The sequence below is a fragment of the Scyliorhinus torazame genome, chromosome 3 (assembly GCF_047496885.1).
Source record: "Scyliorhinus torazame isolate Kashiwa2021f chromosome 3, sScyTor2.1, whole genome shotgun sequence".
In the NCBI taxonomy this organism is placed as follows: Eukaryota; Metazoa; Chordata; class Chondrichthyes; order Carcharhiniformes; family Scyliorhinidae; genus Scyliorhinus; species Scyliorhinus torazame.
This window is the reverse complement of record NC_092709.1, coordinates 371,573,403-371,595,673: the sequence shown is the minus strand read 5'-3', so window position 1 is coordinate 371,595,673 and position 22,271 is coordinate 371,573,403. Positions and strand designations below refer to the sequence as shown.

At 45.6% G+C, this 22,271-nt stretch overlaps 1 protein-coding gene across 1 annotated transcript in view; it reads right to left on the bottom strand.

The window, feature by feature from the left end:
• Window positions 1-22,037, bottom strand: part of LOC140409452 (disintegrin and metalloproteinase domain-containing protein 12-like) — a 422,351-nt gene extending 400,314 nt beyond the window's left edge. The window contains exons 1-3 of the mRNA XM_072497884.1: window positions 21,939-22,037; window positions 20,901-20,977; window positions 9,360-9,534 (exon numbers count right to left, since the gene is read on the bottom strand). Coding sequence (XP_072353985.1) covers window positions 9,360-9,534; window positions 20,901-20,977; window positions 21,939-22,037 — 351 coding nt within the window. The remainder of the gene's footprint in view (window positions 1-9,359; window positions 9,535-20,900; window positions 20,978-21,938) is intronic.
• Window positions 22,038-22,271: the final 234 nt, after the last annotated feature.

Sequence of the window (22,271 nt, the reverse complement as noted above, 5' to 3'; positions counted from 1 at the left end):
AGTGAATGACAGTGATACTGAGTGAGTGACAGTGAGTGAGTGACAGTGATACTGAGTGACTGTAATACCGAGTGAGTGACAGTGATACTGAGTGAGTGACAGTGATACTGAGTGAGTGACAGTGAGTGATACTGAGTGAATGACAGTGATACTGAGTGAGTGACAGTGATACCGAGTGAGTGACAGTGATACTGAGTGAGAGACAGTAATACTGAGTGAGTGACAGTAATACTGAGTGAGTGACAGTGATACTGAGTGAGTGACAGTGATACCGAGTGAGTGACAGTGATACTGAGTGAGAGACAGTAATACTGAGTGAGTGACAGTAATACTGAATGAGTGACAGTAATACTGAGTGAGTGACAGTGATACTGAGTGAGTGACAGTTATACTGAGTGAGTGACAGTTATACTGAGTGAGTGACAGTGATACTGAGTGAGTCACAGTGATACTGAGTGAGTGACAGTGATACTGAGTGAGTGACAGTGAGTGATACTGAGTGAATGACAGTGATACTGAGTGAGTGACAGTGATACCGAGTGAGTGACAGTGATACTGAGTGAGAGAAAGTAATACTGAGTGAGCGACAGTAATACTGAGTGAGTGACAGTGATACTGAGTGAGTGACAGTAATACTGAGTGAGTGACAGTGATACTGAGTAAGTGACAGTTATAGTGAGTGAGTGACAGTGATACTGAGTGAATCACAGTGATGCTGAGTGAGTGACAGTGATACTGAGCGAGTGACAGTGATACTGTGTGAGTGAGAGTGATACTGAGTGAGTGACAGTGATACTGAGCGAGTGACAGTGATACTGTGTGAGTGACAGTGAGTGAGTGAGAATGATACCGAGTGAGTGACAGAGATACTGAGTGTGTGACAGTGATACCGAGTGAGTGACAGTGATGCTGAGAGAGTGACAGTGATACTGAGTGAGTGACAGTGAGTGAGTGAGAGTGATACTGAGTGAGTGAGAGTGACACTGAGTGAGTGACAGTGAGTGAGTGTGAGTGATACTGAGTGACTGACAGTGAGTGATACTGAGTGAGAGAGTGTGATACTGAGTGAGTGACAGTGAGTGATACTGAGTGAGTGAGAGTGATACTGAGTGAGTGACAGTGATACTGAGTGAGTGACAGTGATACTGAGTGAGTGACAGTGATACTGAGTGAGTGGGAGTGATACTGAGTGAGTGACAGTAAGTGATACTGAGTGACTGTCAGTGATACTGAGTGAGTGACAGTGACACTGAGTGAATGACAGTGATACTGAGTGAGTGACAGTGAGTGAGTGACAGTGAGACTGAGTTACTGACAGTGATACTGAGTGAGTGACAGTGATACTGAGTGAGTGGGAGTGATACTGAGTGAGTGACAGTAAGTGATACTGAGTGACTGTCAGTGATACTGAGTGAGTGACAGTGACACTGAGTGAATGACAGTGATACTGAGTGAGTGACAGTGAGTGAGTGACAGTGATACTGAGTGACTGTAATACCGAGTGAGTGACAGTGATACTGAGTGAGTGACAGTGATACTGAGTGAGTGACAGTGAGTGATACTGAGTGAATGACAGTGATACTGAGTGAGTGACAGTGATACCGAGTGAGTGACAGTGATACTGAGTGAGAGACAGTAATACTGAGTGAGTGACAGTAATACTGAGTGAGTGACAGTGATACTGAGTGAGTGACAGTGATACCGAGTGAGTGACAGTGATACTGAGTGAGAGACAGTAATACTGAGTGAGTGACAGTAATACTGAATGAGTGACAGTAATACTGAGTGAGTGACAGTGATACTGAGTGAGTGACAGTTATACTGAGTGAGTGACAGTTATACTGAGTGAGTGACAGTGATACTGAGTGAGTCACAGTGATACTGAGTGAGTGACAGTGATACTGAGTGAGTGACAGTGAGTGATACTGGGTGAATGACAGTGATACTGAGTGAGTGACAGTGATACCGAGTGAGTGACAGTGATACTGAGTGAGAGAAAGTAATACTGAGTGAGCGACAGTAATACTGAGTGAGTGACAGTGATACTGAGTGAGTGACAGTAATACTGAGTGAGTGACAGTGATACTGAGTAAGTGACAGTTATAGTGAGTGAGTGACAGTGATACTGAGTGAATCACAGTGATGCTGAGTGAGTGACAGTGATACTGAGCGAGTGACAGTGATACTGTGTGAGTGAGAGTGATACTGAGTGAGTGACAGTGATACTGAGCGAGTGACAGTGATACTGTGTGAGTGACAGTGAGTGAGTGAGAATGATACCGAGTGAGTGACAGAGATACTGAGTGTGTGACAGTGATACCGAGTGAGTGACAGTGATGCTGAGTGAGTGACAGTGATACTGAGTGAGTGACAGTGAGTGAGTGAGAGTGATACTGAGTGAGTGAGAGTGACACTGAGTGAGTGACAGTGAGTGAGTGTGTGTGATACTGAGTGACTGACAGTGAGTGATACTGAGTGAGAGAGTGTGATACTGAGTGAGTGACAGTGAGTGATACTGAGTGAGTGAGAGTGATACTGAGTGAGTGACAGTGATACTGAGTGAGTGACAGTGATACTGAGTGAGTGACAGTGATACTGAGTGAGTGACAATGATACTGAGTGAGTGACAGTGAGTGAGTGGGAGTGATACTGAGTGAGTGGGAGTGATACTGAGTGAGTGACAGTGATACTGAGTGAGTGGGAGTGATACTGAGTGAGTGACAGTGGTACTGAGTGTGTAACAGTGATACTGAGTGACAGTGATACTGAGTGAGTGACAGTGATACTGAGTGAGTGACAGTGAGTGATACTGAGTGAATGACAGTGATACTGAGTGAGTGACAGTGACACTGAGTGAGTGACAGTGATACTGAGTGTGTGACAGTGATACTGAGTAAGTGAAAGTTATAGTGCGTGAGGGACAGTGATACTGAGTGAGTCACAGTGATGCTGAGTGAGTGAGAGTGATACTGAGCGAGTGACAGTGATACTGTGTGAGTGACAGTGAGTGAGTGAGAGTGATACCGAGTGAGTGACAGGAGTACTGAGTGAGTGACAGTGATACCGAGTGAGTGACAGTGATTCTGAGTGAGTGACAGTGATACTGAGTGAGTGACAGTGAGTGAGTGAGAGTGATACTGAGTGAGTGAGAGTGACACTGAGTGAGTGACAGTGAGTGAGTGAGAGTGATACTGAGTGAGTGACAGTGAGTGATACTGAGTGAGAGAGTGTTATACTGAGTGAGTGACAGTGAGTGATACTGAGTGAGTGAGAGTGATACTGAGTGAGTGACAGTGATACTGAGTGACAGTGATACTGAGTGAGTGACAGTGATACTGAGTGAGTGACAGTGAGTGAGTGACAGTGATACTGAGTGAGTGGGAGTGATACTGAGTGAGTGACAGTGATACTGAGTGAGTGGGAGTGATACTGAGTGAGTGACAGTGGTACTGAGTGTGTAACAGTGATACTGAGTGACAGTGATACTGAGTGAGTGACAGTGATACTGATTGAGTGACAGTGATACTGAGTGAGTGACAGTGAGTGATACTGAGTGAATGACAGTGATACTGAGTGAGTGACAGTGACACTGAGTGAGTGACAGTGATACTGAGTGAGTGACAGTGATACTGAGTGAGTGACAGTGATACTGAGTGAGTGACAGTGATACTGAGTGAGTGACATTGACACTGAGTGTGTGACAGTCACACTGAGTGAGTGACAGTGATACTGAGAGAGTGACAGTGATACTGAGTGAGTGACAGAGATACTGAGTGAGTGAGCGATACTGAGTGAGTGACAGCGATACTGAGTGAGTGAAAGTGATACTGAGTGAGTGACAGCGATACTGAGTGAGTGAAACTGATACTGAGTGAGTGACCCATCAGTTCCAGGGGACGTATCGGCCTTTTGCCCCCATTAGGGATGGTTTAGCTCAGTGGGCTAGACAGCTGGTCTGTGATGCAGAACATGGTCAGCAGCACGGGTTCAATTCCCGTACCAGCTTACCTGAACAGGCGCCAGAATGTGGCGACTATGGGCTCTTCACAGTAACTTCATACTTGCGACAATAAAAGGTTATTGTTATTATTATAGTTTCCTGAGTACTTTTATCCAGTGGTCGTTGTTGTATTTAATTCCTCCCCCTGACCCTCAATTATTTATATTTGGAATGCTAGGGTTAAGGAAAATCCCAAGGCTTTTTACACTTACATAAAAAGCAAGAGGGTAGCCAGGGAAAGGGTTGGCCCACTGAAGGATAGGCAAGGGAATCTATGTGTGGAGCCAGAGGAAATGGGCGAGGTACTAAATGAATACTTTGCATCAGTATTCACCAAAGAGAAGGAATTGGTAGATGTTGAGTCTGGAGAAGGGGGTGTAGATAGCCTGGGTCACATTGTGATCCAAAAAGACGAGGTGTTGGGTGTCTTAAAAAATATTAAGGTAGATAAGTCCCCAGGGCCGGATGGGATCTACCCCAGAATACTGAAGGAGGCTGGAGAGGAAATTGCTGAGGCCTTGACAGAAATCTTTGGATCCTCGCTGTCTTCAGGGGATGTCCCGGAGGACTGGAGAATAGCCAATGTTGTTCCTCTGTTTAAGAAGGGTGGCAGGGATAATCCCGGGAACTACAGGCCGGTGAGCCTTACTTCAGTGGTAGGGAAATTACTGGAGAGAATTCTTCGAGACAGGATCTACTCCCATTTGGAAGCAAATGGACGTATTAGTGAGAGGCAGCACGGTTTTGTGAAGGGGAGGTCGTGTCTCACTAACTTGATCGAGTTTTTCGAGGAGGTCACTAAGATGATTGATGCAGGTAGGGCAGTAGATGTTGTCTATATGGACTTCAGTAAGGCCTTTGACAAGGTCCCTCATGGTAGACTAGTACAAAAGGTGAAGTCACACGGGATCAGGGGTGAACTGGCAAGGTGGATACAGAACTGGCTAGGCCATAGAAGGCAGAGGGTAGCAATGGAGGGATGCTTTTCTAATTGGAGGGCTGTGACCAGTGGTGTTCCACAGGGATCAGTGCTGGGACCTTTGCTCTTTGTAGTATATATAAATGATTTGGAGGAAAATGTAACTGGTCTGATTAGTAAGTTTGCAGACGACACAAAGGTTGGTGGAATTGCGGATAGCGATGAGGACTGTCTGAGGATACAGCAGGATTTAGATTGTCTGGAGACTTGGGCGGAGAGATGGCAGATGGAGTTTAACCTGGACAAATGTGAGGTAATGCATTTTGGAAGGGCTAATGCAGGTAGGGAATATACAGTGAATGGTAGAACCCTCAAGAGTATTGAAAGTCAAAGAGATCTAGGAGTACAGGTCCACAGATCACTGAAAGGGGCTACACAGGTGGAGAAGGTAGTCAAGAAGGCATACGGCATGCTTGCCTTCATTGGCCGGGGCATTGAGTATAAGAATTGGCAAGTCATGTTGCAGCTGTATAGAACCTTAGTTAGGCCACACTTGGAGTATAGTGTTCAATTCTGGTCGCCACACTACCAGAAGGATGTGGAGGCTTTAGAGAGGGTGCAGAAGAGATTTACCAGAATGTTGCCTGGTATGGAGGGCATAAGCTATGAGGAGCGATTGAATAAACTCGGTTTGTTCTCACTGGAACGAAGGAGGTTGAGGGGCGACCTGATAGAGGTATACAAAATTATGAGGGGCATAGACAGAGTGGATAGTCAGAGGCTTTTCCCCAGGGTAGAGGGGTCAATTACTAGGGGGCATAGGTTTAAGGTGAGAGGGGCAAAGTTTAGAGTAGATGTACGAGGCAAGTTTTTTACGCAGAGGGTAGTGGGTGCCTGGAACTCACTACCGGAGGAGGTAGTGGAGGCAGGGACGATAGGGACATTTAAGGGGCATCTTGACAAATATATGAATAGGATGGGAATAGAAGGATACGGACCCAGGAAGTGTAGAAGATTGTAGTTTAGTCGGGCAGTATGGTCGGCACGGGCTTGGAGGGCCGAAGGGCCTGTTCCTGTGCTGTACATTTCTTTGTTCTTTGTTCTTTGTTCTATTCGTGTTTTCCACCGTGAAGACGGACATAAAGTATTTTTTAAAGTCATTTGCCATTTCCTGGACCTTATTGTTATTTCCCCTGTCTCATGTTCCATGGGACCGATGTTTGGTAAAGAATGTCTTGCTGTCTGTTTTTATATTACTTGCTAGTTTACCCTCTTTGTTTATCTTCTCCCTCTTTATTATTTTCTAGTCATCCTGTGTTGCTTTTCAAAACTTCCCCAATCCTCTGGCTGAACACTCAGCTGGTTTAGCACACTGGGCTAAATCGCTGGCTTTGAAAGCAGACCACGGCAGGCCAGCAGCACAGTTCAATTCCCGTACCAGCCTCCCCGAACAGGCGCCGGAATGTGGTGACTAGGGGCTTTTCACAGTAACTTCATTTGAAGCCTACTTGTGACAATGCGCTTCTTTCATTTCATTTCTTACGTTGTATTTTTTTTTCAGTTTAATAATATCTTTAACTTGCTTTGTTAACCGTGGTTGATTTAATCCCATTCCCAGAATCTTTTTTACTCACTGGGATATAGATTTATTGTAACCCATGAACAATTTTCATAAATTTCTGCCAGTGCTGTACAACATCTTTCCCACCCCACTCCAGCCAATTCTGCCCTCAGTACATTCAATCATCCTTATTGAAGTTCATAGAAAGATAGGTGTCGGAGGAAGCTTTTCAGCTCTTTATGAACATGCCTGATCATCCAACTCAATAGCCTGTTCCCGTTATCCCGCCATATCCTCTGACTTCTGGAGCCCCAAGAGATCTATCTATCTTGATAACATCTAATGTTTTGGCCTCAGCTACATTCATGGGAACAAATTCCACAGGTTGCCCAGCTTCTGGGTGACGACGTTTCTCCTCGTCACAGTCCGAAATGATCCGGTGTTAAGCTCCTCTGGGCTAGTACACGGTCAATTCTAGCCCCATGTGCCGCGGAGTCACAAGACAAGTGAATTAATGAATGACTCTCATAAAAATACCAAACGTCTTTGCCCCTTAGCGGTCCAACAATCACGGTCGCCAGGTTTGTAAGTGCAGACACAATGACTGCTTATTTCGACCAAGAACTATCATGAAATATGCAATTAACACAGCTGGATAACAAGAAGCTAACACCTACTACCCACATTAACTGTCCCTGCCTCTATCCACACACACACACACACACACACACACAAGACAGACAAACACAGAGGGGGAGGGAAGGGTGAAAAATAATAAGGATGAAAGTCAAAGACTTTGCTTTGGATGGTGGGTCTTTAGCACACTGTCAGCAAGCTTGCTGATTTAAGTCTGGTCTACAGCCGGGAATGGTCGTCTTGGTAGAATCAGTCATTCATTCAGGGTCACCATAGGTTCAAAATTGCAGTATTCACAGGCAGCATGCTTCCTGGAGAAGCACCTTCCCATCAAACTGGGCCTTCAGCTCGTCGTTCACATTCAAGCCTCTATCTTTCCGCAGAGAGAGTTGTTCACTTCTGCCTTTGCTCTTCCGGAGAGAGAAAGTTTAGCTGGTTCTTTCTGGGGAGAATTCCAGCCCTCACAGCAGGCCCTCCAGGAGAGGGCTCAGCTGGATCGTTTTGGAGAGGATTACCAACAGCTTTGTGGAGAGGATTTAGCTGGAGCTGTCCCTCTGTGTGTCCAAAAGCAAAACTGAAAACTCCTCAGGTCTTAAGATAAGATCAATCGCAATCTGTTGAGCCTTTTGAGCCAATTCCTTGCCCACCAATCAAGTCAATCAAACCCGTGTCGCAGTCGATCTCTGTCATTGGTGCCGGGCATCCCACAGCTCCAGTCCAAACCAGCCCAGGCTTCTGTATGAATTAAAGGCACCGGCCATTGCTGTCTTCTGCTTGAATTAGAGAGACAGGCGGCCTTAGTCCATTAATCATCCATGGATCAAAAATGTAATGGCACAAATAAAAGAAAAGTGCAATAAGGGAGTAAACGTGAAATAAACATGAAGGACCCTTCCAGTCATATCTTCAGACAGTGACCCCTAATTCTGGACTCCCCCTTCCTGCATCAACTCTATCCAGTCCTGTCAGAATTTTATAGGTTTATAGAAGATCACAACCTATTCTTCTGAACTCCAACGAATATACGCCCAACTGATTTAATCTCTCCTCATACGTCCGCCCTGTCATCCGAGGAATTAATCTGGTAAACCTTCGCTGCACTCCCTCAAGAGCAAAACTCCAGACAATATTGCAGACAAGGCCTCACCAAAGCCTTGCACAGTTGCAGCCAGGCATCCCTGCTCCTGTACTTGAATACTCTCGGAAATGTGTTCCTCACAGCCTTTCCTGCAGTGGCCCCTTCACGTCACACCAAACTTTATTTTCAATTCTTGGTGTATTTCCAGGACTCACCCTTTTCTGGAAAGAAAGTTGGTCGGTTTACATCAGCCGATTCTGCAGAGAGAGAGGTGGTCGGTTCTCCCTCTGCTCGCACATCGTTTAATAGTTCTCCTGTACATAGATTCAACCGGCTTCGCTGCTAGCTCAGAAACACAGCCTTTGTGGAGAAAATGGAGAGGGGAGAACACATCAGACCTTCCTCCGGTCTGCCAGCCGGCAAACCGAAATCAAAACTGAACCCTTGAAGCTCTGAAACATTCCAGTGGGGTCAGATCCGATCACCGACTGTTACCAGGCAGAGAACAACCTATTCAGCCAATTCATTGGGCACCAACCAAATCAATCAAACTGAGTCATCACTGATGTCAGCCAGTCGAAAACAGTGCAGCCATCTAGATCTTTCTCCTTGAATTAAAGTCACAGGCTGCCTTAAAGACATATACCCACAAATCATCCATGGATCAGAAATGTAATAACAAAAATAAAAGAAAGGGAAGTAGGGAATAGAATGGAACAGATAGAAAGGACCCTTACACATTGCTGTTTACAATCAGAGAATCATTCGCGTGCTGAGGGAGGCAATTCAGCCCATCGACCTCACCGCGACCCATGGAAAGATGACCGTACCTTGGCCCAGTCCATACCCCTGCCCTATCCCTGAAATCCCACCTCACGTTTGGACAGACTAAAATGCAATTCAGCGTGGCCTATCCCCACTTAACCTGCGCATCTTAGGATTCTGAGAGGAAACCGCAGCACGCGGAGGAAATTCACGCAGAGGCAAGGTCGGAATTGAACCCAAGTCCCTCGCGCGGTGCTGCGAAAAATCTGCAGGTTTGGCAACATCCGAGGAGCAGGAACCTGATTGGGGCTGATTGGGTTGCCTCTGAGTTTATATGATTCAGTTTGAAGGGAAATCATTTGCTGTCTTTCTTCATTTCCCTGTGTTGCTCTTTACTCACCCTTTGTGAGTGCAGAAGGTGATCAGTCAGGGAGAACTCCAGGGGGGTGTTTCTGACTCGACAATGCTTCAGTGCTGGACGTAGATCTTCAGGTCGGTACAAGAAATGGCGGCCGTGTTTATCCCCTGCAAGATGTTCAATGATGTAACTTCGATTATTGAAGACAATCAGAGCACTGCAGGAGAGAGAAAATGTTTATGTCAACGCTTAGCTCACAGAGGAGAAAAGAGGACTATCGATACACACTGAGTACCATGTCTGTTCTTCATAAATAGATTTAGAATAGACTGATGCAATGAGTAATCCTTACCCTGCTGAATAAACACATCCCACTACAGTTACACAGTGAGTAATCCTTACCCTGCTGAATAAACACATCCCAGTACAGTTACACAGTGAGCAATCCTCACCCTGCTGAATAAACACATCCCAGTACAGTTACACAGTGAGTAATCCTTACCCTGCTGAATAAACACATCACAGTACAGTTACACAGTGATTAATCCTTACCCTGCTTAATAAACACATCCCAGTACAGTTACACAGTGAGTAATCCTTACCCTGCTGAATAAACATATCCCAGTACAGTTACACAGTGAGTAATCCTTACCCTGCTGAATACACACATCCCTGTACAGTTACACAGTGAGTAATCCTTACTCTGCTGAATAAACACATCCCAGAACAGTTACACAGTGTGTAATCCTTACTCACTTGGCTTGAGAGATGGTGCAGGAGGGAGGAGTTCAGATTCTTGGGTCATTGGAACCGGTTCTGGGGGCGGTGGGACCATTACAAACCGGATGGTCTACACTTGGGCAGGACTGGAACCAATGTCCTATGGGGTGCTTTTGCTAACACTGTTGGGGAGGTTTTAAACTAATGTGGCAGGGGGATGGGAACCAGATTAGGAAGTTAGAGGTCAGTAAAGAGGCAGCAACTAAAACCAGTAAGGAACTAGATATTAAACACAATGTGACTAAGGGGAAGAGTAGACAGGGAAGAGATGATGAATGCAAAGGGACAGGTGGTCTAAGGTGCATTTGTTTCAATGCGAGAAGTGTAGCAGGTAAGGCAGATGAATTTAGGGCTTGGATTAGTACCTGGGAATATGATGTAATTGGTATTACTGAGACTTGGTTGAGGGAAGGGCAAGACTGGCAACTAAATATCCCAGGGTATAGATGCTTCAGGAGGGATAGAGAGGGAGGTAAAAGGGATGGAAGAGTTGGATTACTGGTCAGAGACGACACCACAGCTATGATTAAGGCGGGCACGATGGAGGATTCGAGCACTGAGGCAATATGGGTCGAGCTAAGGAATAGGAAAAGTGCAGTAACATTGTTGGGACTTTGCTACAGGCCTCCCAAAAGCGAGCGTGAAGTAGAGGTACAAATATGTAGACAGATTATAGAAAAATGTTGGATCAATAGGGTGTTCGTGTTGGGAGATTTTAACTTCCCCAACATTGAATGGGACTCAAAGAACAAACAAAGAACAAAGAAATGTACAGCACAGGAACAGGCCCTTCGGCCCTCCAAGCCCGTGCCGACCATACTGCTCGACTAAACTACAATCTTCTACACTTCCTGGGTCCGTATCCTTCTATTCCCATCCTATTCATATATTTGTCAAGATGCCCCTTAAATGTCCCTATCGTCCCTGCTTCCACTACCTCCTCCGGTAGTGAGTTCCAGGCACCCACTACCCTCTGCGTAAAAAACTTGCCTCGTACATCTACTCTAAACCTTGCCCCTCTCACCTTAAACCTATGCCCCCTAGTCATTGACCCCTCTACCCTGGGGAAAAGCCTCTGACTATCCACTCTGTCTATGCCCCTCATAATTTTGTATACCTCTATCAGGTCGCCCCTCAACCTCCTTCGTTCCAGTGAGAACAAACCGAGTTTATTCAATCGCTCCTCATAGCTTATGCCCTCCATACCAGGCAACATTCTGGTAAATCTCTTCTGCACCCTCTCTAAAGCCTCCACATCCTTCTGGTAGTGTGGCGACCAGAATTGAACACTATACTCCAAGTGTGGCTTAACTAAGGTTCTATACAGCTGCAACATGACTTGCCAATTCTTATACTCAATGCCCCGGCCAATGAAGGCAAGCATGCCATATGCCTTCTTGACTACCTTCTCCACCTGTGTTGCCCCTTTCAATGACCTGTGGACCTGTACTCCTAGATCTCTCTGACTTTCAATACTCTTGAGGGTTCTACCATTCACTGTATATTCCCTACCTGCATTAGCCCTTCCAAAATGCATTACCTCACATTTGTCCGGATTAAACTCCATCTGCCATCTCTCCGCCCAAGTCTCCAGACAATCTAAATCCTGCTGTATCCTCAGACAGTCCTCATCGCTATCCGCAATTCCACCAACCTTTGTGTCGTCTGCAAACTTACTAATCAGACCAGTTACATTTTCCTCCAAATCATTTATATATACTACAAAGAGCAAAGGTCCCAACACTGATCCCTGTGGAACACCACTGGTCACAGCCCTCCAATTAGAAAAGCATCCCTCCATTGCTACCCTCTGCCTTCTATGGCCTAGCCAGTTCTGTATCCACCTTGCCAGTTCACCCCTGATCCCGTGTGACTTCACCTTTTGTACTAGTCTACCATGAGGGACCTTGTCAAAGGCCTTACTGAAGTCCATATAGACAACATCTACTGCCCTACCTGCATCAATCATCTTAGTGACCTCCTCGAAAAACTCTATCAAGTCAGTGAGACACGACCTCCCCTTCACAAAACCGTGCTGCCTCTCACTAATACGTCCATTTGCTTCCAAATGGGAGTATATCCTGTCTCGAAGAATTCTCTCCAGTAATTTCCCTACCACTGAAGTAAGGCTCACCGGCCTGTAGTTCCCGGGATTATCCTTGCTACCCTTCTTAAACAGAGGAACAACATTGGCTATTCTCCAGTCCTCCGGGACATCCCCTGAAGACAGCAAGGATCCAAAGATTTCTGTCAAGGCCTCAGCAATTTCCTCTCCAGCCTCCTTCAGTATTCTGGGGTAGATCCCATCAGGCCCTGGGGGCTTATCTACCTTAATATTTTTTAAGACACCCAACACCTCGTCTTTTTGGATCACAATGTGACCCAGGCTATCTACACCCCCTTCTCCAGACTCAACATCTACCAATTCCTTCTCTTTGGTGAATACTGATGCAAAGTATTCATTTAGTACCCCGCCCATTTCCTCTGGCTCCACACATAGATTCCCTTGCCTATCCTTCAGTGGGCCAACCCTTTCCCTGGCTACCCTCTTGCTTTTTATGTACGTGTAAAAAGCCTTGGGATATTCCTTAACCCTATTTGCCAATGACTTTTCATGACCCCTTCTAGCCCTCCTGACTCCTTGCTTAAGTTCCTTCCTACTTTCCTTATATGCCACACAGGCTTTGTCTGTTCCCAGCCTTTTAGCCCTGACAAATGCCTCCTTTTTCTTTTTGACGAGGCCTACAATATCGCTCGTCATCCAAGGTTCCCGAAAATTGCCGTATTTATCTTTCTTCCTCACAGGAACATGCCTCATGTAGTGTTGGAGGCGTAGATAGAGCAGAATTTGTAAGGAGCATCCAGGAGAGTTTTTTTAGAGCAGTATGTAAATAGTCCAACTCGGGAAGGGGCCATAATGGACCGGGTATTGGGGAATGATCCCAGCCAGGTGGTTGAAGTTTCAGTCGGTCTTTGGGAATAGCGATCACAATTCCGTAAGTTTTAGAATACTCATGGACAAAGCTGAGAGTGGTCCTAAAGGCAGAGTGCTAAATTGGGTAAAGGCCAAGTATAACAAAATTCGGCAGGAACGAGGGAATGTCGATTGGGAGCAGCTGTTTAAGGGTAAATCCACATTTGAAATGTGGGAGTTTTCTAAGGAAAGGCTGATTAGAGTGCAGGACAGACATGTCCCTGTGAAAATGAGACATAGAAATGGCAAGATTAGGGAACCATGGATGACGGGTGGAATTGTGCGACTAGCTAAGATGAAAAAGGAAGCATACATAAGATCAAGGTGACTTAAAACTGATAAAGCTTTGGAGGAATATCGGGAAAGTAGGACAAATCTCAAACGCGCAATAAAGAGGGCTAAAAGGGGTCATGAAATATCTTTGGCTAACAGGGTTAAGGAAAATCCAAAAGCCATTTATTTGTATATAAGGAGCAAGAGGGTAACTAGAGAAAGGATTGGCCCACTCAAAGACAAAAGAGGGAATCTATACGTGGAGTCAGAGGAAATGAGTGAGATTCTTAATGAGTATTTTGCATTGCATCGGTATTCACCAAGCAGAGGGACATGACGGATGTTGAGGCTAGGGATGGATGTTTAAATACTCTAGGTCAAGTCGGCATAAGGAAGGGGGAAGTTTTGGGTGTTCTAAAAGGCATTAAGGTCGACAAGTCCCCAGGTCCGGATGGGATCTATCCCAGGTTGCTGAGGGAAGCGAGGGACAAAATAGCTGGGGCCTTAACAGAAATTTTTGCAGCATCCTTGACCAAGGGTGAGGTCCCAGAGGACTGGAGAATTGCTAATGTTGTCCCTTTGTTTAAGAAGGGTAGCAGGGATAATCCAGGGAAGTATAGACCTGTGAGCTTGGCGTCAGTGGTAGGCAAACTGTTGGAGAAGATACTAAGGGAAAGGATCTATTCACATTTGGAATAAAATAGACTTATCAGTGATAGGCAGCATGATTTTGTGCAGGGAAGATCATGTCTTACAAACCTAATAGAATTCTTTGAGGAAGTGACAAAGTTAATTGATGAGGGAAGGGCTTTAGATGTCATATACATGGACTTCAGTAAGGCGTTTGATAAAGTTTCCCGTGGCAGGTTGATGGAAAAAGTGAAGTCTCATGGGGTTCAGGGTGTACTAGCTGGATGGATAAAGAACTGGCTGGGCAACAGGAGACAGAGAGTAGTGGTGGAAGGGAGTGTCTCGAAATGGAGCAAGGTGACTAGTGGTGTTCCACAGGGATCCGTGCTCGGACCACTGTTGTTTGTGATATACATAAATGATCTGGACGAAGGTATAGGTGGTCTGATTAGCAAGTTTGCAGATGATACTAAGATTGGTGGAGTTGCAGATAGCGAGGGGGACTGTCAGAGAATACAGCAAAATATAGATAGATTGGAGAGTTGGGCAGAAAAATGGCAGATGGAGTTCAATCCAGGCAAATGCGAGGTAATGCATTTTGGAAGATCTAATTCAAGAGCGGACTATACGGTCAATGGAAGAGTCCTGGGGAAAATAGATGTACAGAGAGATCTGGGAGTTCAGGTCCATTGTACCCTGAAGGTGGCAACGCAGGTCGATAGAGTGGTCAAGAAGGCAGACAGCATGCTTGCCTTCATCGGACGTGGTATTGAGTACAAGAGTCGGCAGGTCATGTTACAGTTGTATAGGACTTTGGTTAGGCCACATTTGGAATACTGCGTGCAGTTCTGGTCGCCACGTTACCAGAAGGATGTGGATGCTTTAGAGAGGGTGCAGAGGAGGTTCACCAGGATGTTGCCTGGTACGGAGGGTGCTAGCTATGAAGAAAGGTTGAGTAGATTAGGATTGTTTTCGCTGGAAAGACGGAGGTTGAGGGGGGACCTGATTGAGGTCTACAAAATTATCAGCGGTATGGACAGGGTGGATAGCAACAAGCTTTGTCCAAGAGTGGGGGTGTCAATTACAAAGGGGTCAGGATTTCAAGTTGAGAGGGGGAACGTTTAAGGGAGATGTGCGTGGAACCTTTTTTACGCAGAGGATGGTGGGTGCCTGGAATGCTTTGCCAGCGGAGGTGGTAGAGGCCGGCACGATAGCATCATTTAAGATGCATCTAGACAGATATATGAACAGGGGGAAGTAGATCCTTGGAAAATAGAAGACTTGTTTAGATAAAGGATCTGGATGGGCGCAGGCTGGAGGGCCGAAGGGCCTGTTCCTGTGCTGTAATTATCTTTGTTCTTTGTTCTTGTTCTTTGTACCCGGCTGAATAAACATATCCCAGTACAGTTACACAGTGAGTAATCCTTACGCTGCTTAATGAACACATCCCAGTACACTTACACAGTGAGTAATCCTTACCCTGCTGAATAAACACATCCCAGGACAGTGACACAGTGAGTAATCCTTACCCGGCTGAATAAACACATCCCAGTACAGTTACACAGTGAGTAATCCTTACCCTGCTGAATAAACACATCCCAGGACAGTGACACAGTGAGTAATCCTTACCCGGCTGAATAAACACATCCCAGTACAGTTACACAGTGAGTAATCCTTAACCTGCTGAATAAACACATCCCAGTGCTGTTACACAGTGAGGAATCCTTACCCTACTGAATAAACACATCCCAGCACAGTTACACATTGACCAATCCTTACCCTACTGAATAAACACATCCCAGCACAGTTACACAGTGAGTAATCCTTACCCGGCTGAATAAACACATCCCAGTACAGTTACACAGTGAGTAATCCTTAACCTGCTGAATAAACACATCCCAGTACAGTTACACATTGACCAATCCTTACCCTGCTGAATAAACACATCCCAGCACAGTTACACAGTGAGTAATCATTAACCTGCTGAATAAACACATCCCAGTACAGTTACACAGTGAGCATTCCTTATCCTGCTGAATGAACACATCCAAGTACAGTTCAACAGTGAGTAATCCTTCCCCTGCTGAATAAACACATCCCAGTACAGTCACACAGTGAGTAATCCTTACCCTGCTGAATAAACACATCGCTGTACAGTCACACAGTGAGTAATCCTTACCCTGCTGAATAAACACATCCCAGTACAGTTACACACTGAGTAATCCTTACCCTGCTGAATAAACACATCCCAGTACAGTTACACAGTGAGTAATCCTTACCCTGCTGAATTAACACATCCCAGTACAGTTACACAGTGAGTAATCCTTACCCTGCTGAATAAACACATCCCAGTACAGTTACACAGTGAGTAATCCTTACCCTGCTGAATAAACACATCCCAGTACAGTTACACAGTGAGTAATCCTCACCCTGCTAAATAAACACATCCCAGTACAGTTACACAGTGAATATTCCTGACCCTGCTGAATAAACACATCCCAGTACAGTTACACAGTGAGTAATCCTTACCCTGCTGAATAAACACATCCCAGTACAGTTACACAGTGAGGAATCCTTACCCGGCTGAATAAACACATCCCGGTACAGTTACACAGTGAGTAATCCTTATCCTGCTGAATAAACCGATCCCTGTACAGTTACACAGTGAGTAACCCTGACCCTGCTGAATAAACACATCACAGTACAGTTACTGTGAGTAATCCTTACCCTGCTGCGTAAACACATCCCAGTACAGTTACACAGTAAGTAATCCTTACCCTGCTGAATAAACACATCCCAGTACAGTTAGACAGTGAGTAATCCTTACCCTGCTGAATAAACACATCCCAGTACAGTTACACAGTGAGTAATCCTTACCCTGCTGAATAAACCGATCCCTGCACAGTTACACAGTGAGTAATCCTTACCCTGCTGAATAAACACATCCCAGTACAGTTACACAGTGAGTAATCCTTACCCTGCTGAATAAACACATCCCAGTGCAGTTACACATTGACCAATCCTTACCCTGCAGAATAAACACATCCCAGTACAGTTACACAGTGATTAATCCTTATCCTGCTGAATAAACACATCCCAGTACAGTTACACAGTGAGTAATCCTTACCCTGCTGAATAAACACATCCCAGTACAGTTACACAGTGAGTAATCCTTACCCTGCTGAATAAACACACCCCAGTACAGTTACACAGTGAGTAATCCTTACCCTGCTGAATAAACACATCCCAGTACAGTTACACAGTGTGTAATCCTGACCCTGCTGAATAAACACATCCCAGTGCAGTTACACAGTGAGTAATCCTTACCCGGCTGAATAAACACATCCCAGTACAGTTACACAGTGAATATTCCTGACCCTGCTGAATAAACACATCCCAGTACAGTTACACAGTGAGTAATCCTTACCCTGCTGAATAAACACATCCCCGTAGAGTTACACAGTGAGTATTCCTGACCCTGCCGAATAAACCGATCCCTGTACAGTTACACAGTGAGTAATCCTTACCCTGCTGAATAAACACATCCCAGTACAGTTACACAGTGAGTAATCCTTACCCTGCTGAATAAACACACCCCAGTACAGTTACACAGTGAATAATCCTTACACTGCTGAATAAACACATCCCAGTACAGTTACACAGTGAGTAATCCTGACCCTGCTGAATAAACACACCCCAGTACAATGAATTAATGACTTGATATTGTCCTGGTCTTAGTGCCCGGGGAGCGTCCTCGGCCCAACAATCCTCTGCTGCTTCATCATTGACCTCCCTTCCATCATAACAACAGAAGTTGGGATGCTTGCGGATGACTGCGCAATGTTCAGCATCATTGGGACTCCTCAGATAATGAAGCAGTCCCTGTCCAAATGCAGCAAGACCTGGACAATAATCAGGCTTGGGGCTGACAAGTGACAAGTTACATTCACGCCACACAAGTGCCAGGCAATGACCATCCCCTACAAGAGAGGATCTAACCACCGCCCCTTGACATTTAATGGCATTTGTAGCCATCTAAGATGGCCATGTGCAAAGGGCCATGGGAATTATGGCCAACCCAGGACTCAGACAGATACAGAGCCTATGTGTATCTAAAAAGCAGGTAACCAGAACTGACCGAAACCACCCCCCCCCCCCCCCCCGCTCGTTTGCATTTCTATGGCCCATTTTCCCAGGACACTAGAACTCCAATCAAGCGACCGGTACAGCCACAGACTGATCGGCGCCACTCCTCTTACTCAGAGAGCCCAAATGCCAAGGTCAATGACCGCCAAGGACCTGCCCAGCCACCAAGGCACCCGCCCCTTTATTGGCCGTAATCGAAGGCAGTGATCAGAGCCCTGTCGAACTATAGGGTCCAAGGTTAAGGACCGCCCCAAAGAGCGCGAAACCCCAGAGGGATAAAAGAGGACACAGCCATGTGTTCTGCCTCTTTTGGATCTGGCCTGTGCCACCCAATTGCAGCAGGAACAGCCAGCTAAGTTCAAGACCAACGATCGCTACCTGACGGATGAGCCCAGCAGAGACAGAACCTCTTTCTTCGAACCAGCCAAGTGAAATCCAGATAAAGGTCTTATCCATTTGCACAGTGCCGGTCACCCTGAAGCTGAGTCTAGGTTATTGTAGCTGACAGGTGTAGTTTTACTCGTAGTACATATTTTGTTTGCATGTTGAGATAACTCTTGTGTCTGTAAATAAACCATCTTTTGAACAAACTAACTGGTTGTGTGGTCATTTGATCGATATAAGGGAAGGCTTGTGGTTGACCGAGATAAATAAATAGAGCAACACATTACCCATCACTGAATCCTGCACAATTCACATCCTTGGGTTCACCATTGATCAGAAACTGAAGTGGACGAGCCATATTAACACTATGGCTATGACGGCAGTTAAGAGGCTAGGAATCCCACATTGAGTAACTCAGCTCCGGACCCCCGATTGATTGCTCCCCCTTCCACAAACATTCAAACCCTCCACCACCGACGTTCAGTGGGAGCCGTGCGTACCATCTACATGATGCACTGCAGTAACTCACCAACTGGCTTGGACAACACCTTCAAAACCCACGATCTCTACCATCTAGAAGCACAAGAGCAGCAGGTACCTGGGAACCCCACCACCTGGAGGTTCCCCTCCAAGACACTCATCACCCTGACTTGGAAATATATGGCTGCCCCTTCACTGTCACCGGGGCAAAATCCTAACTGCACAGTGGATGTACCTGCACCTCAAGGACTATAGCGGTTCAAGAAGGCAACTTACCACCACCTTCAGAAGGGCAACTAGCAATGGGCAGTAAATGCTGGCATAACTAGCAATGGCCACATCCTGTAAATTAATTTTTAAAAATCCTTACTTTGCTCGTTAAACACATCCGCTATATTTACACAGTGAGTAATCATTGCCCAAGCTGAATAAACACATCCCTGTACAGTTACACAGTGAGTAATCCTTACCCTGCTGAATAAACACATCCCAGTACAGTTACACAGTGAGTAATCCTTACCCTGCTGAATAAACACATCACAGTACGGTTACACAGTGAGTAATCCTTACCCTGCTGAATAAACACATCCCAGTACAGTTACACAGTGAGTAATCCTTACCCTGCTGAATAAACACATCCCTGTACAGTTACACAGTGAGTAATCATTGCCCAAGCTGAATAAACACATCCCAGTACAGTTACACAGTGAGTAATCATTGCCCAAGCTGAATAAACACATCCCTGTACAGTTACACAGTGAGTAATCCTTACCCTGCTGAATAAACACATCCCAGTACAGTTACACAGTGAGTAATCCTTACCCTACTGAATAAACACATCCCAGTACGGTTACACAGTGAGTAATCCTTACCCTGCTGAATAAACACACCCCAGTACAATTACACAGTGAGTAATCCTTACCCTGCTGAATAAACACATCCCTGTACAGTTACACAGTGAGTAATCCTTACCCTGCTGAATAAACACATCCCAGTACAGTTACACAGTGAGTAATCCTTACCCTGCTGAATAAACACATCCCAGTACAGTTACACAGTGAGTAATCCTTACCCTGCTGAATAAACACATCCCAGTACAGTTACACAGTGAGTAATCCTTACCCTGCTGAATAAACACATCCCAGTACAGTTACACAGTGAGTAATCCTTACCCTGCTGAATAAACACATCCCAGTACGGTTACACAGTGAGTAATCCTTACCCTGCTGAATAAACACACCCCAGTACAATTACACAGTGAGTAATCCTTACCCTGCTGAATAAACACATCCCTGTACAGTTACACAGTGAGTAATCCTTACCCTGCTGAATAAACACACCCCAGTACAGTTACACAGTGAGTAATCCTTACCCTGCTGAATAAACACACCCCAGTACAGTTACACAGTGAGTAATCCTTACCCTGCTGAATAAACACATGCCAGTAGTGTTACACAGTGAGTAATCCTTACCCTGCTGAATAAACACACCCCAGTACAGTTACACAGTGAGTAATCCTTACCCTGCTGAATCAACACATCCCAGTACAGTTACACAGTGAGTAATCCTTACCCTGCTGAATAAACACACCCCAGTACAGTTACACAGTGAGTAATCCTTACCCTGCTGAATAAACACATCCCAGTAGTGTTACACAGTGAGTAATCCTTACCCTGCTGAATAAACACATCCCAGTACAGTTACACAGTGAATAATCCTTACCCTGCTGAATAAACACATCCCAGTACAGTTACACAGTGAGTAATCCTTACCCTGCTGAATAAACACATCCCAGTACGGATACACAGTGAGTAATCCTTACCCTGCTGACTTAACGGTCTGCAGTTTAATTATTTCTATTAATTATTTGCACATAGCAGAGCCACGATATGCAAAGGAATTGTAAGTTTTGTTACCTGAGTCCTGAGCAGATGCTCGCAGAGACCTGGGATCCGGGGAAGCTTCTGATGGAGCCCTCATAGGAACAGCGATACTGTCAGAAGGTAGTCAAATTTGATCGTCAACATTTCTGATATTCATACTGTAGCCACCTAAATTGGCCAACTCCCGATTTAAAATGGCGAACGGCAAAGGCTGATGGGAAAGTCAGCCAACATAGACAGAAATCAGCGGCTGCAGGTTTGCTGTGTATTTACCTCTGCAAAGGCCAGACAACATCGATACCAGCGACCATCAGCATAACAAAGTAACAGCCATCTACATACTGATGAGCAATCCCCGGGAACAATAAGTAACATTTTGGACACACAAAGCAAAGCCAGACTCCTCGGCGCCAGCGGGAGCCAACACAAAGGAGGTGAACGAGCACCTCAAGACCGCCCATCGATCAGGGAACCGCTCCAGTATTGGAGAAATCGAACCAAACGATTGGGACAAAGTCCAATCACTTGGGACCAGGTATAGGGTCCGCCCCAAAAGGCGGGAAGCCCCTGGGGACTATAAGAGTTAAGCCCCAAGTTCAAATCGCTCTCTTAAGCAGCTCTTCTCTTCTTCCTGCCCGGGTCACCCAGCAACACGAATCAACATTGACCGTGACCGGTGCAGTGACTCCAGTGATCATCGAAATCGTAAGTCTTAATTCAACGCTCGCTACGAGATAGGCGCTCCTAGCTACCAATCCGTACCAACTTCGAATCCCGCAGACTCAGAACCCGAACGAAAGGCCATTTGTTCCCCTGATCTGGTGGGCCAGTCCGAAGTTAAGTATAAGCCTGTTAGTTGTAGAAGTAGCTTAGACGTAGAATTTGTACACGAGTAGCGATTACTGTGTATAATAAATGTGCTTTGATTTAAATCTTACTAATCGGTGTATTGGGTTATTGATCATTACTCGGACTTGAACCTCGTGGCGGTATCATAAAGATACCTGGCGACTCGAGAGCAAAGGTAATAAAACAGAGCAATTGAACCAAGGAAAAAATCAGCAACAATACCATCCCAAAACTGAACTGTAGAGATGGAGACTCTGGTCTGTCGACAGACTGATCTTTAGCTGAACCGTTTTGGAAGAAAGTGCTATTCTGTCCAGACATATCTTTAACGGAACTGAATTGAACGAGACTGCTAGTCTCTCTATAGACAGATCTTTACCTGAACTGCATTGAAAGAGTCTGCTGGTCTGTCTACACACAGCTCTTTAACTGCCCTGCACTGAAACAGACTGCAAGTCTGTTTTCAGGCTCATGGGTGACTTGAATGAGAGGTATTATGAGGAAAGAGAGGGTGGATGTCTCCTGGTGGAGAATTCAAGAAGCAGGGGACATAGA